Source organism: Sardina pilchardus, chromosome 8, assembly GCF_963854185.1.
Source record: "Sardina pilchardus chromosome 8, fSarPil1.1, whole genome shotgun sequence".
Lineage (NCBI taxonomy): Eukaryota > Metazoa > Chordata > Actinopteri > Clupeiformes > Clupeidae > Sardina > Sardina pilchardus.
This window is the reverse complement of record NC_085001.1, coordinates 19,903,095-19,917,053: the sequence shown is the minus strand read 5'-3', so window position 1 is coordinate 19,917,053 and position 13,959 is coordinate 19,903,095. Positions and strand designations below refer to the sequence as shown.

Genomic DNA, 13,959 nt, shown 5'->3' with positions numbered 1-13,959 from the left:
TAGGTGCTTCACAACATGCCTCCTCGATCCTCGATCCTTGATGGGCGTTCCCACTGATCTCTAACTAACACTGGATAGAATATCCCATTGTTTTCGCCCCATCATCCTTTATGTAGATCAGTGAGGATCGAGGCCCGAGGAGCGACGGAGGACGTATAAAAGCCCAAATGAGAGGCACCCCATGTCACCACTCTGACCACAAGTGCACTTCAGACCAAGGAAAGGCCAGCTAATGGTCAATCAGCCAAGAATTTGATAGGTAATAATTTGAAGGTAACAGCACAGACATAGATAAAGACAATGGGACAGACAGTAATAGATAGAATCTGAGCCCACATCCTTAATCAGTGATGAGATCGTGCTACAGTTCATTATTACAGTGTTAACAGTCTTGTGTTTTTATGCTCCAAAAAGTACCCGTTTCTCATTCACATCCTTGTTCAAATAAAAAAAAAATCAAAGGTGTAATGGAATTGTCATCTTCGCTGTGTACAGATTCCTTGAGAGTGCCCGACCATGTTACCCTCAACTGAACTCACAGCTCAGTCATTGTTGAATTACCACCAATGTGTGGCAGTTATGTGCCCACACAACCATAAAATGTCCTCATCCCAGGGGCAATTAGCCACCTGTCATTTGTGGAGAAATACTGTATCTCCTCACTTTTCCCTCCTAACTTTTCGATCATCAGCTCTCAAGACAGAATCTATAGGTCTCTATGGGACAGGCCTGATCTCTCAGGGCCACCTGTCGTGAGTCTTGTCATCTGCCTAATCTCTTCTCCGCCACCCCAACTGCTACCAATTTGCCTCCCCCCTCGTCTCCACACTTCCCTGAATCAAACGAGCTCTGATTACATTTTACCGGCCCTCAAAGTCCTCGGAGTGCTTTCATGTCGTGGTCCCAGCTGACTATGATCACACTCCATCTCCTTCCCCTGACTACTCAGCGCTCGTTTGAGTCAGTGGCGAGGTTGTCATCGCTGACTCCTGTCCCGTTTACGACGTTATTGCTCTCTCTTCTCACCACCTGATCTGATCTGATCTCTTGTGAAAGCGGTCGTCCATTTCACAACTGACAGGTTCAGCTCATGGAAAAAAATGGGCTTGTCAGACTGACGTCAGGGTAAATACCCATCAGACACCGACAATTTGTGCAATACTGTCAAGACGTGGGCTGGGTGTTGGCCAAGTCCATCAGTTTAAATGAGTGGTTCTAAACTACAACTGATTCCGCTGGTAATACACTGTAAGTTGGATATAACTTTCAGCTGAGTTGAAACGTTTAGAGATAAGCCTGTTGGCCGCCATCTGCGAATCACATTATTTTGACATGTGAATTTGATTCAACTCAATTTCCTGTGAACAGGACAATCTCATTCTCACAACAGCGGAGGCCTGCTTCTTCCTCGCCCCTTCAGTTTGAGCAGATCTGCAGGTGGTCAGTGTGTAGAATATTTCGACAGACACCTCATCAGCAAGAAACTCCAGTACAGCACTGGGGAAAAAAGAGAGAAAAGAGAGTCTTTTTCCTCTGAGTAGAATCTTAGTATGAGAATGAATCAAAGTGCTTCTCTGCTATCATGTGTGGTGTGGTATGCCATATTGAACAGCTTTTCCCCCCATTTACTTCCTTCGACAGGTACATGGCCATCATCCATCCCCTCAAACAGAGAATGACTGCCACTGAGACCATGGTGGTCATCGGCGTGATCTGGGTCCTGGCCCTCGTGCTGGCCTTCCCCCAGTTCTATTACTCGGACCTCGACTACTTCCCCACGCGCGTGGTGTGCTACATCGACTGGCCTGTCTACGTCGAGAAGATGTGAGTCTGCAGGTTTCCGCCTGCATTTTATTCGATTCTCAGACATGCCTTTTTGGGACACTTTGAAGTCCGCTTGACGGAAAAGAAATGTCATGCACTCTTAATTGCGTAACGACAGAGAGAGCAACGGATGAATACAGATAAGGCAAACTATTCCCTCTAGAGGTTTCCTTAAATAGCCTTGTGGTGAACCAAGAGTTAACTTGAAGTAACTGCTCCATAAACAAGTAAGCTTACTCTACTGTATAATGAACTTATTACTGTAATCAATTAGGCACTGCAGTCTTCTTAAAAGAGACGGAGTGCTCTCATTAAGTATAATCTCATACCATTTATCATGAGTCTTAAAAAAAGCACATCAAAGCCTACAGCCTCTACATAAGCATGCATTGAATGAGTGAAATGCCTTTGCTTTATGCATTTAATTTAGAGGCATCAATTCTCGCCATATGCAGAGGCATGCTTGATCAGCCACCACAAAAGCAGCAGCCATTAGTGATATGTTTCAGTCTGTGTTTGTCTGCAGTGGAAAATCAGCACATGATAATATTGTAGTGATATATGAACATGTGATATCTGTGTTGATTGAAGCACGGAAATAAGAATCAAATTAATCCCACTGATGGCTCTGGGCACTGATAGAGAATGTTCTCTTTCATCAAGACATGCTTTTTTCAGAGTCGAGGAATACCTTTGATATATGTCCTCCTTCATCAGGCTGTGTAGTTTCTCACATCTTAGAAAGAAGCAAAATTAAAACTTCCGTCTGTCACCTTTCTCACTCCTCACTTTTCATAGTTTTTTTTTTTTTTGCCATAGGCCACATGTCATTGTTGTGAATCAGTGATATGACAAGATGCATACCCTTTTCTCTTTTTCTCTCAGTTGTTTCTTCTCTATTAATATAATGTGCCAAGACGCATGTTGGCTTGTGATGGATAGCTTTCAGTGCACAGTGCAGCTCAGTGACATTTTCAAAGTGTAAATTTCCAGCCAATCTTCTAATGCAGTGGGCAGAACGCTGAAGATCAAGCAGTACACAACTCTCTCTCTCTTTCTCTCTCTCTCTGTCTGTCTCTCTCTGTCTTTCGTTCTGTATTCGCACTCTCTTTCTCTCTCTCTCTCTCTATCTCTCACTCTGTATTCGCTCTCTCTTTCTCTCTATCTCTCTTTCTCTGTCTCTCTCTCTCACACACACACACACCCACACACACATACACACAAACACACACACTACTCCATTCTGTTTTTCACAGTTCCAAATATCTACCACAGGTGTCTGTAAATGCAGCATCTGCCGTGCTTTCACCATTTTGTCTCAGAGTGCCATTGTTTGGCAGTTGGCTGGGTTTCACACGTTGATTGTTTGTAATAAATAGCAGCAAGACAAAACATTGTCCGTGTTGGAATAGCTTGTGTACTTATTACTATTTTAATGAAACTATAATGACTTGCACTTGTGGGTTAAGTGGGCTGAGCCTGTGAGCTACAGTAATTCAGTTTGTGTGTGTGTGTGTGTGTGTGTGTGTGTGTGTGTGTGTGTGTGTGTGTGTGTGTGTGTGTGTGTGTGTGTGTGTGTGTGTGTGTGTGTGTGTGTGTGTGTGTGTGTGTGTGAGTGTGTGCGTGCGTGTGTGTGCGTGTGTGTGTGTGCGTGTGTGTGTGTGTCTGTGTCTGTGTGGGTCTGTGTTTGTGCTTCTGTGTGTGTGTGTGTGTGTGTGTGTGTGTGTGATTCCTGAGTGTATCTGTGTGTGGGATGAAAGCTAATGGACATGTCTGACTGGGGGGGACTCCAGGGCCAAACAGTAGCCACTGTGTCTGTCTGCTCATTGACCACATTAACTTGCGTTGACATACGGTCATTGGCTATTGGCTATCAGTAATGTCTGGGTTGGTTACTAAAACCAAAGTCTTTTTAAAGCAAGTCACGTCACTCGGCAGCCATATTGGCCATGGGGTCGGGCAGCGACTTTGACCGGAACAAGACCAGGCTCTATCTAAATGAATGGGGAGAGAGCTGGATGTCCGTGTTCCGAGGTGTAAGAGACATAAAAATCACATGTTTGAAATCGCGATGAAAATCTGACTAAAATCGCTGAAAAAGTTTGGTGGTTTTGTATCAAATTAACGCTTAAAAAGCCTTTTTCTTACTGGTAATTTTGGACTGCGCATGCTCTATTCTTCACGACGCAGCCTTCAAAAAGCGTGACCGCCAAGGATCGGCCAAATGATTGGAGCAACGGCACTGGAAGAGGCGGGACATGTGCAAACCATAGCCAACCGGTGTAAACAACCGCCATCTTTCGTGTTACGAAGTTACCCCATGCTTTTCAATGGGCGATTTTTCCAGTGCAGTGTCTCCTCATATATAAGTGTCTCTGCTAAAACTTGTCCAAGAGTTACACATATACATGCTCCCACTTACTCCTTTGCACACTGGTCCAAAAGTACATGCAACTGAAAGCTGCATACACACACACACACACACACACACACACACACACACACACACACACACACATACACACACTTCTTTGCCTCCCATATCACTGCCTTTTTCTCATAAAACACATCTTCAGTTCTTTTCTTCAAGCTCAACCGCAGTTTACTCGCTCACACACAGGCACATAAACACACACAGAGAGACAGAGAAACACCATGCAAATACCTTTCACAGTCCCTTTGTCATTCTCTCTTCTTCTTTCTTGCATGCAGTGTAAACACACACACACACACACACACACACATGCCCCTCAGCCACTGACTGGTAACTTCAGAGTCTTTGAAGAGTTCTGGCAAGTCATGGCGCATTATGCAGTGTGTCAGGCTATCTCTGCCACCTCATTCATCTCGCTCCCAATACAGGCGAGCCGCTGAGCCGAGGCGAAGGCTGTTTGTGAGAACACCCACCCGGCGCCCTGCACGAAAACAAGTTGCTAGAAAGCATGTAACGTCGGTGGCGGCACCGGGACATGAAACATGCCGAATAAAACCAAAGGAAAACCCCGACCCTTGCCTTTAATATCCGGTGCCAAGGCCCAGCGGACACATGACGGGAGTTTGTTGATAAGCGAGCGCTGACAGCTTGGAGACGGAGTCGGTGCCCTGAGTGCAGCTCAGCATCAGCATCCCTCAGAGCGCTGATGTCTCCGTAGTGACCTGGGGCTGCCCCGTTTTCCCCCCTCCCCTCGCTCCATATAGCCCCCATCCTTTACCCACTCGGAAGCAGTCGGCAGGCAGGCAGGCAGGAGAGCGGAGAGTGGGAGAGCAGAGCGATGTATCCATAAGCGAGAGAGAGAGAGAGAGATGGAGAGAGAGAGAGATAGGGGGAAAGGGAGAGATGGATAGAGGGGGAGAGACGGAGAGAGAGAGAACCTCATTGGGCATGCTGAAACAGGGTACTCAGAGCAGCACTGATTTTTGCAAATTGCCATAAAATCCCGGCCAGCCGCCACCAGAGCAGGCACCAGGTCTTTTCAGCCTGCTCATTATGCTTTCACCTCGCCTCTCCAACATGGTGTTTTTGTCTGTCAGGACCAGTCTGTCCAGATATGTCTTTGTAATTGAGGCAAACAAACATGCATTATGTAGTATTATGGTATGTCGGAGGTAGGCGTTATCGCATCAGTGTGACATGGGAGACAGTTGTAGAGTCCTGATATAACAAGTAAAATAAATGCCCCTGTAATTCAGCTGTCAGAAACCAACACAACAGATTTAGGGTTTTCCGCTCCAGCGAATAATGAATTATTACTATTATAAAATTATAGGGTATATGCATCAATACATACACACACACAAACACACACACACACACACACACACACACACACACACACACACACACACACACACCACACCACACCACACCACACCACATATATGTGTGTGTATTTGTGGGTGAAATGGTACCTGTGGAACTAGGAGCTCATTCGATGTGCGTGCGTGCACATTCTGCAGGAGATATCATCAGTATGCAGCGATAAGAGAAGGCATCCCATGTCGGGGGCTTTGCTATGTGCTCTGCAGCTCGATGCCTCTCCATCCTCCGCCTGCGCCTCTAACATGGGCACAGCAAGGGTTTTTGCCAGTCCACGCAGGCTGCATTTTAGGGGAAGGAAAATGGCTTTTAAAACGCCTGCTGGTGCCAGCGGGTAATCCGCCGGGAGGCAAGCGAAAGAACAGTTCACATCCGGAGTGTAGCACGGGTGAGAGAGAGAGAGAGAGAGAGAGAGAGGTTGTCCGTTTCCTCTCTTTTGCCGCACTCTCCATTTGAAAATTGACTTATTGTTTTAATTAGCTATGACTACTTCAGTCCGTGTGGAGTTAATCCCTTTGGCACTTAAGAAAATCGCAGAATGAAAATGGTCTACTTGACTCATATCCATGTGATTGTGTTAAAAAAAAAAACATGAAAAACACAGGACCCCAGTGATTTTTAATATGAGACTCCACTTGGTATGCTAACACCACATGCTGTTGGACTCCTGCTTGTTGCATCACTAATAGCAGCCATCTATCACCCCATTACAAAAAAGTGTCTAATGAGTCATATTTCTCGGAAGCTCTTAAACTCTAAGGAGATAAATCTCGTTCTCATAGTATGCATTTTTAATGCTTTTCCGCTCCTTTTGCTTATACTGACATCAGACTTGTTCACACATTTCCATGTGTCATGCTACATGTCTGTTAATGTATTGTTAATGTATTGGGTCTGAAGCAGAGGTGGAAAAGTCCATCTTCAGAAAGTGAAAGTCCTACCACATATCTGTGCCAACCATTCACTTGTAGCCAGCTGATTCTAATCAGCACAACTCTTCAGCCGGCTTTTATGTTGTACTTGCTGTGTCGTCTTGTTTGTGTGTGCTATGTGTTTATGGGGCTAAAGATGAATTTCCACAAGAGTGGACAAGAAAGATTTCAATTTTCATGACGATTCATTGCATTATCACTTCCCCAACATTCAAACAGTAATTACTAACACATGTTTGCCAATTTCACACATCTGTGATTATTGAAAATATTGTTTTTCCTCCGATGCATCTCCTGAAAAAAAGAAAAACATATTTTGTTGATAACCCTAATCTGAGGGTCATTGTCACTGTTGTTCATTTACACTTTGTTTAAATTGATTGCCTTCTCACGGCCACAGCAAACGCAGAATGAATGCATGAAAGAGCGTCAATAGAGAAACAAATTGAAAGTGGCCCTGGTACATTACTCTGATTGTGAGTGCTTGCTCCATGTTTTTCTTTTTTTTTTGTACTGAATGTGTCAATCTTACTTCCTCCTAGAGAAACTGTAATGAAGAGGCAGGGTCCAGAGTGCTCTTTGTCTGCTCTCCTGTGCACACTCCACCCACTCCTGATTTCTGCACAATGCCCTTATATACATCCAGGAAGCTCTAGTTAATGCAGCAGGGAAATGAAGTCCATTATTTATAATTACGTTTCCACAGCCAAATCATCCTTAAATAAGTCACAATCAGCCCGTCACTGTCAGGCATGTGCTCTTGCTCGGAACCCAGTAAGTGTAAGGTGCCTACATCACGTATTGCGGTGGGAGTGAAGAGGAGACTATGTTGCACAGTCTACTCTAATACATGTTGTTTGAGGTGTTGAGTTCAGAAAATTAGTTGCAGCTGTGCGGGTATCTTTAGAGAGTCTTTGTGTGGCAATTGGGACACAATTCACAGTTTAGTGCACTTTCAGTACACATGCAATTACGTAGTTATTATTGAATGCATTCATGGCATGGCACAAATGTTCTACGTCTAACTGCTATTTCTGTAACAGCTTATCTCTCATTACAGTGCATGAAAATGCACTGTACTGTTCTTCCTAGGCTTCTTATTACAGTGCATGAAAATGCACTGTACTGTTCTTCCTAGGCTTCTTATTACAGTGCATGAAAATGCACTGTACTGTTCTTCCTAGGCTTTTTCTTATTATTACAGTGCATGAAAATGCACTGTACTGTTCTTCCTATTCTTCTTATTATTAAACTTCTTCTAACGCTCGCAATTCAGCTTCAACCGTTTAACGTAGAAACTTCATTCAAACTTTGTTGCGTAGGTCTTGCTTATGCCATATGTGCTTTGTATTTTTCAACTTTGTAACTTTTATACTTTTTAAACTATTAGTTAAAAACTATTACAATTTCCCCCATAGACTTAACATGGCTCATTATGACATCACGGCAGCAATTAGAATGTTACCCCAGCTGGTCAGCCACCTGGGCACCAACTGTCAGTTTCTCTCAGGCTTTACAATCTCTCTGAAGACTTCTGTTCTGTTCTGTTCCCCTGTATCCTCTGCGCACAACAGTATCAAAATAAGTCCTCCTAATTCCATTCAACTTTATATCCATTCATCTTCTTCAAACCATTCACTCATCCACCCATTCTAAACAGTCTGCCTATCAACATCAATTAGACGCTCTACATTCAACTTTTAAACAATCTACTCTGTCTCAGGCTGACTAGCCAGTTAAATTGATTACACCTGTATCTGTATCCACTACTCTCAGTAGAGAGCTGTGTCTCTCCATTCTACAAGAATATAAGGCACATTCCATCCAACATTCTATCCATTCATCTTCTTCAGACCATTCACTCATCCACCCATTAAACTGTCTATCAACATCTATTAAACAATCTGTCTATCAACATCCATTAAACTCTCTGTCTATCAACATTAATTAGACTATCTACATTCAACTTTTAAATTATTTACTCTGTCTCAGGCTTTAAGAGTAGGCTACTCTGGCTCTCTTAAGACTAGCCAGTTAAATTGATTACACCTGTGTCAACTACTCTCAGAGAGCTGTATCAGTGTCTCTCTTAACAAGAATATAAGGCACATTCCATCCAACCTTCTATCCATTCATCTTCTCCAGACCATTCACTCATCCACCCATTAAACTGTCAATCAATATCTATTAAACAATCTGCCTATCAACATCCATTAAACATTCTGTCTATCAACATTAATTAGACTATCTACATACAACTTTTAAAGTATTTACTGTGGGTCCCTCTCAAGCAGCGTTTATATGTCCTCCCTCGCTCCTCGATCCTCAATGATCTACATAAAGAAAGATAGAAGAAGGGCTAGACTATCCCATTGTTGCCGCTCCATCATTCTTTATGTAGATCAGTGAGGAACGAGAGAGGACGCGTAAACGCTATATGAGAGGCACCTTCTGTCTTAGGCTTTAAGCATACAATCTCATTAAGACTACAGATCCTGTTTCACTACGTCCTCTGTCCACAACTGTTTCAAAATAAAGGTCCTCACTGCAATAATACACTATTAAATCATTTAACCATTGAAACTACTCAACTATTGAACTGTTCAACCATTCCAACTGTCAGTTATCATCCACTATGCCTCCAGTCAACTACATGAAACCTCCATGTACCTAGCAACCAACATAGCAACCATTAAAATTAAGTGTTTATGACTGTTTCCATAGCAACCAACATGATTATACTGCAGTAACTTCTTGTTTCCTGATAGTGGCCACCATGGATACCCTAGCAACAAATGTTTCAAAATAAAAGTCCTCACTAGCAAGTTAGCTAGTTAGCATTGTTAGCATAGTTAACATTTTTAGTATAACTGCAAAAAATCATCAACTAAGTTAGCTAATCAACCTGGTTAGCATTGTTAGCAAATTTAGCATTGTTAGCATAGTTAGCATTTTTAGCATTACTGCTAGAAATCATCGGTTAAGTTAGCTAATCAACCTGGTTAGCATTGTTAGTAAAGTTAGCATTGCTAGCATAATAAGCATTTTTAACGTAACTGCTAGAAATCATTAGCTAAGTTAGCTAATCAACATTTTAACATGAATAGAAATCATTACTTAAGTTAGAACTGGAACGTTTCATCTTTAAAACGTCTACCTTCACACTATCAACTCTCTGTAAACTATGCAACCACCATGTTTACCCTAGCTACACCTTAGTAACCATATCTACATTATCTATCTATTTTTGCATTTTCATGCACTGGTAATTCCTTGGAATTGCATTTCTAGTTCTTCTTCTAACGCAGCCAATTCAGCTTCAACCTCTTAACGTAGAAACACCATTCAAATTTTGTCGCGTAGGTCTTACTTACGCGATGTGGGCTTTGTATTTTTCAACTTTGTAACTTTTATACTTTTTAAACTATTAGTTAAAAACTATTACAATTTCCCCCATAGACTTAACATTGCTCTTTATGACATCACGGCAGCAATTAGAATCTTACTCCAGCTGGTCAGCCACCTGGGCACCAACTGTCAGTTTCTCTCAGGCTAGAGCATACAATCTCATACAAGTGCATACAATCTCTCTGAAGACTACATATTCTGTTCCCCTGTATCCTCTGCGCACAACAGTATCAAAACTAGAAATGCAATTCCAAGGAATTACCAGTGCATGAAAATGCAAAAATAGATAGATAATGTAGATATGGTTACTAAGGTGTAGCTAGGGTAAACATGGTGATTGCATAGTTTAAAGAAAGTTGATAGTGTGAAGGTAGACAGTTTAAAGCTTAAACATTCCAGTTCTAACTTAACTAATGATTTCTATTCATGTTAAAATGTTAACTATGGTAACAATGAGGTTGATTGGTTAACTTAGCTACTGATTTCTTGTAGTTATGGTAAAAATGTTAACCATGGTAACTATGTTAACAGTGCTAACCAGGTTGATTAGCTAACTTAGCTAATGATTTCTAGCAGTTGCTAATGCTAAAAATGCTAGCTATGCAAACAATGCTAACCAGGTTGATTAGCTAACTTAGTTGATGATTTTTGACAGTAATGCTAAAAATGCTAACAATGCTAACTAAGCTAACAATGCTAACCAGATTGATTAGCTAACTTAGCTAATGATTTCTAACAGTTATGCTAAAATGCTAACTATGCTAACAATGCTAACCAGATTGATTAGCTAACTTAGCTAATGATTTCTAACAGTTATGCTAAAATGCTAACTATGGTAACAATGCTAACTATGCTAACCATGCTAACTAGCTAACTTGCTAGTGAGGACTTTTATATTAAAACATTTGTTGCTAGGGTATACATGGTGGCCACTATGAGGAATAAAGAAGTTACAGTAGTATAATCATGTTGGTTGCTATGGAAACGGTCATAAACGCTTAATTTTAATGGTTGCTATGTTTGTTGCTAGGTACATGGAGGTTTCATGTAGTTGACTGGAGGCATAGTTGAAGATAATTGACAGTTGGAATGGTTGAACAGTTAAATAGTTGAGTAGTTATAATGGTTAAATGATTTTATAGTGTATTATTGCAGTGATGACTTTTATTTTGAAACAGTTGTGGACAGAGCAAACAGTTTAACAGGATATGTAGTCTTCAGAGTGATTGTATGCTTAAAGCCTGAGAAAATGACAGTTGGTTCCCAGGTGGCTGGCCAGCTGGCAGATGAGTCTAATTGCTGCCATGATGTCATAATGAGCAATGTTAAGTCTATGGGGGGAATTGTAATAGTTTTTAACTAATAGTTTAAAAAGTATAAAAGTTTCAAAGTTGAAAAATACATCCCTCCAATGTCCTAAGTAAGATCTACGTAACACAGTTTGAATGAAGTTTCTACGTTAAACGGTTCAAGCTGAATTGCGTGCGTTAGAAGAAGAACTAGAAATGCAATTCCAAGGAATTACCAGTGCATGAAAATGCAAAAATAGATAGATAATGTAGATATGGTTACTAAGGTGTAGCTAGGGTAAACATGGTGGTTGCATAGTTTACAGAGAGTTGATAGTGTGAAGGTAGACGTTTTAAAGATGAAACATTCCAGTTCTAACTTAACTTATGATTTCTATTCATGTTAAAATGTTGATTAGCTAACTTAGCTAATGATTTCTAGCAGTTACGCTAAAAATGCTTATTATGCTAGCAATGCTAACTTTACTAACAATGCTAACCAGGTTGATTAGCTAACTTAACCGATGATTTCTAGCAGTAATGCTAAAAATGCTAACTATGCTAACAATGCTAAAATTGCTAACAATGCTAACCAGGTTGATTAGCTAACTTAGTTGATGATTTTTTGCAGTTATACTAAAAATGCTAACTATGCTAACCATGCTAACTAGCTAACTTGCTAGTGAGGACTTTTATTTTGAAACATTTGTTGCTAGGGCGTATCCATGGTGGCCACTATCAGGAAACAAGAAGTTACTGCAGTATAATCATGTTGGTTGCTATGGAAACGGTCATAAACACTTAATTTTAATGGTTGCTATGTTGGTTGCTAGGTACATGGAGGTTTCATGTAGTTGACTGGAGGCATAGTGGATGATAACTGACAGTTGGAATGGTTGAACAGTTCAATAGTTGAGTAGTTTCAATGGTTAAATGATTTAATAGTATATTATTGCAGTGAGGACCTTTATTTTGAAACAGTTGTGGACAGAGGACGTAGTGAAACAGGATCTGTAGTCTTAATGAGATTGTATGCTTAAAGCCTGAGACAGAAGGTGCCTCTCATATAGCGTTTACGCGTCCTCTCTCGCTCCTCACTGATCTACATAAAGAATGATGGAGCGGCAACAATGGGATAGTCTAGCCCTTCTTTTATCTTTCTTTATGTAGATCATTGAGGATCGAGGAGCGAGGGAGGACATAGGCCTATAAACGCTGCTTGAGAGGGACCCACAGTAAATACTTTAAAAGTTGTATGTAGATAGTCTAATTAATGTTGATAGACAGAATGTTTAATGGATGTTGATAGGCAGATTGTTTAATACATATTGATTGACAGTTTAATGGGTGGATGAGTGAATGGTCTGAAGAAGATGAATGGATAGAAGGTTGGATGGAATGTGCCTTATATTCTTGTTAAGAGAGACACTGATACAACTCTCTGAGAGTAGTTGATACAGGTGTAATCAATTTAATTGGCTAGTCTGAGACAGAGTAAATAATTTAAAAGTTGAATGTAGATAGTCTAATTAATGTTGATAGACAGAGAGTTTAATGGATGTTGATAGACAGATTGTTTAATAGATGTTGATAGACAGTTTAATGGGTGGATGAGTGAATGGTCTGAAGAAGATGAATGGATAGAATGTTGGATGGAATGTGCCTTATATTCTTGTAGAATGGAGAGACACAGCTCTCTACTGAGAGTAGTGGATACAGATACAGGTGTAATCAATTTAACTGGCTAGTCTTAAGAGAGCCAGCCTGAGACAGAGTAGATTGTTTAAAAGTTGAATGTAGAGCGTCTTATTGATGTTGATAGGCAGACTGTTTAGAATGGGTGGATGAGTGAATGGTTTGAAGAAGATGAATGGATATAAAGTTGGATGGAATTAGGAGAACTTATTTTGATACTGTTGTGCGCAGAGGATACAGGGGAACAGAATATGTAGTCTTCAGAGAGATTGTAGCCTATGGTTAAAGCCAGAGAAACTGACAGTTGGTGCCCAGGTGGCCGGCCACCTGGCCTAAGATTCTAATTGCTGCCGTGATGTCACAATGAGCAATGTTAAGTCTATGGGGAAATAGCTCAATGTTAAATCTATGTGGAAATCGTTTTTTAATTCATAGTTTAAAAAGTATAAAAGTTACAAAGTTGAAAAATACAAAGCAGACATGGCATGAGCAAGACCTACGCAACAACGTTTGAATGAAGTTTCTACGTTAAACGGTTAAAGCTGAATTGGCTGCGTTAGAAGAAGAAGTTTAACTAGAAATGCAATTCCAAGGAATTACCAGTGCATGAAAATGCAAAAATAGATAGATAATGTAGATATGGTTACTAAGGTGTAGCTAGGGTAAACATGGTGGTTGCATAGTTTACAGAGAGTTGATAGTGTGAAGGTAGACAGTTTAAAGATGAAACGTTCCAGTTCTAACTTAACTAATGATTTCTATTCATGTTCAAATGTTGATTAGCTAACTTAGCTAATGATTTCTAGCAGTTACGCTAAAAATGCTTATTATGCTAGCAATGCTAACTTTACTAACAATGCTAACCAGGTTGATTAGCTAACTTAATCGATTATTTCTAGCAGTAATGCTAAAAATGCTAACTATGCTAACAATGCTAAATTTGCTAACAATGCTAACCAGGTTGATTAGCTAACTTAGTTGATGATTTTTTGCA

The 13,959-nt window shown here is 40.8% G+C and overlaps 1 protein-coding gene across 1 annotated transcript in view; it reads left to right on the top strand.

Annotated features, from left to right (window-relative positions):
• Window positions 1–13,959, top strand: part of tacr1a (tachykinin receptor 1a) — a 31,162-nt gene that overhangs the window by 3,475 nt on the left and 13,728 nt on the right. The window contains exon 2 of the mRNA XM_062544034.1: window positions 1,642–1,824. Within this exon, the coding sequence (XP_062400018.1) occupies window positions 1,642–1,824 (183 nt within the window). The remainder of the gene's footprint in view (window positions 1–1,641; window positions 1,825–13,959) is intronic.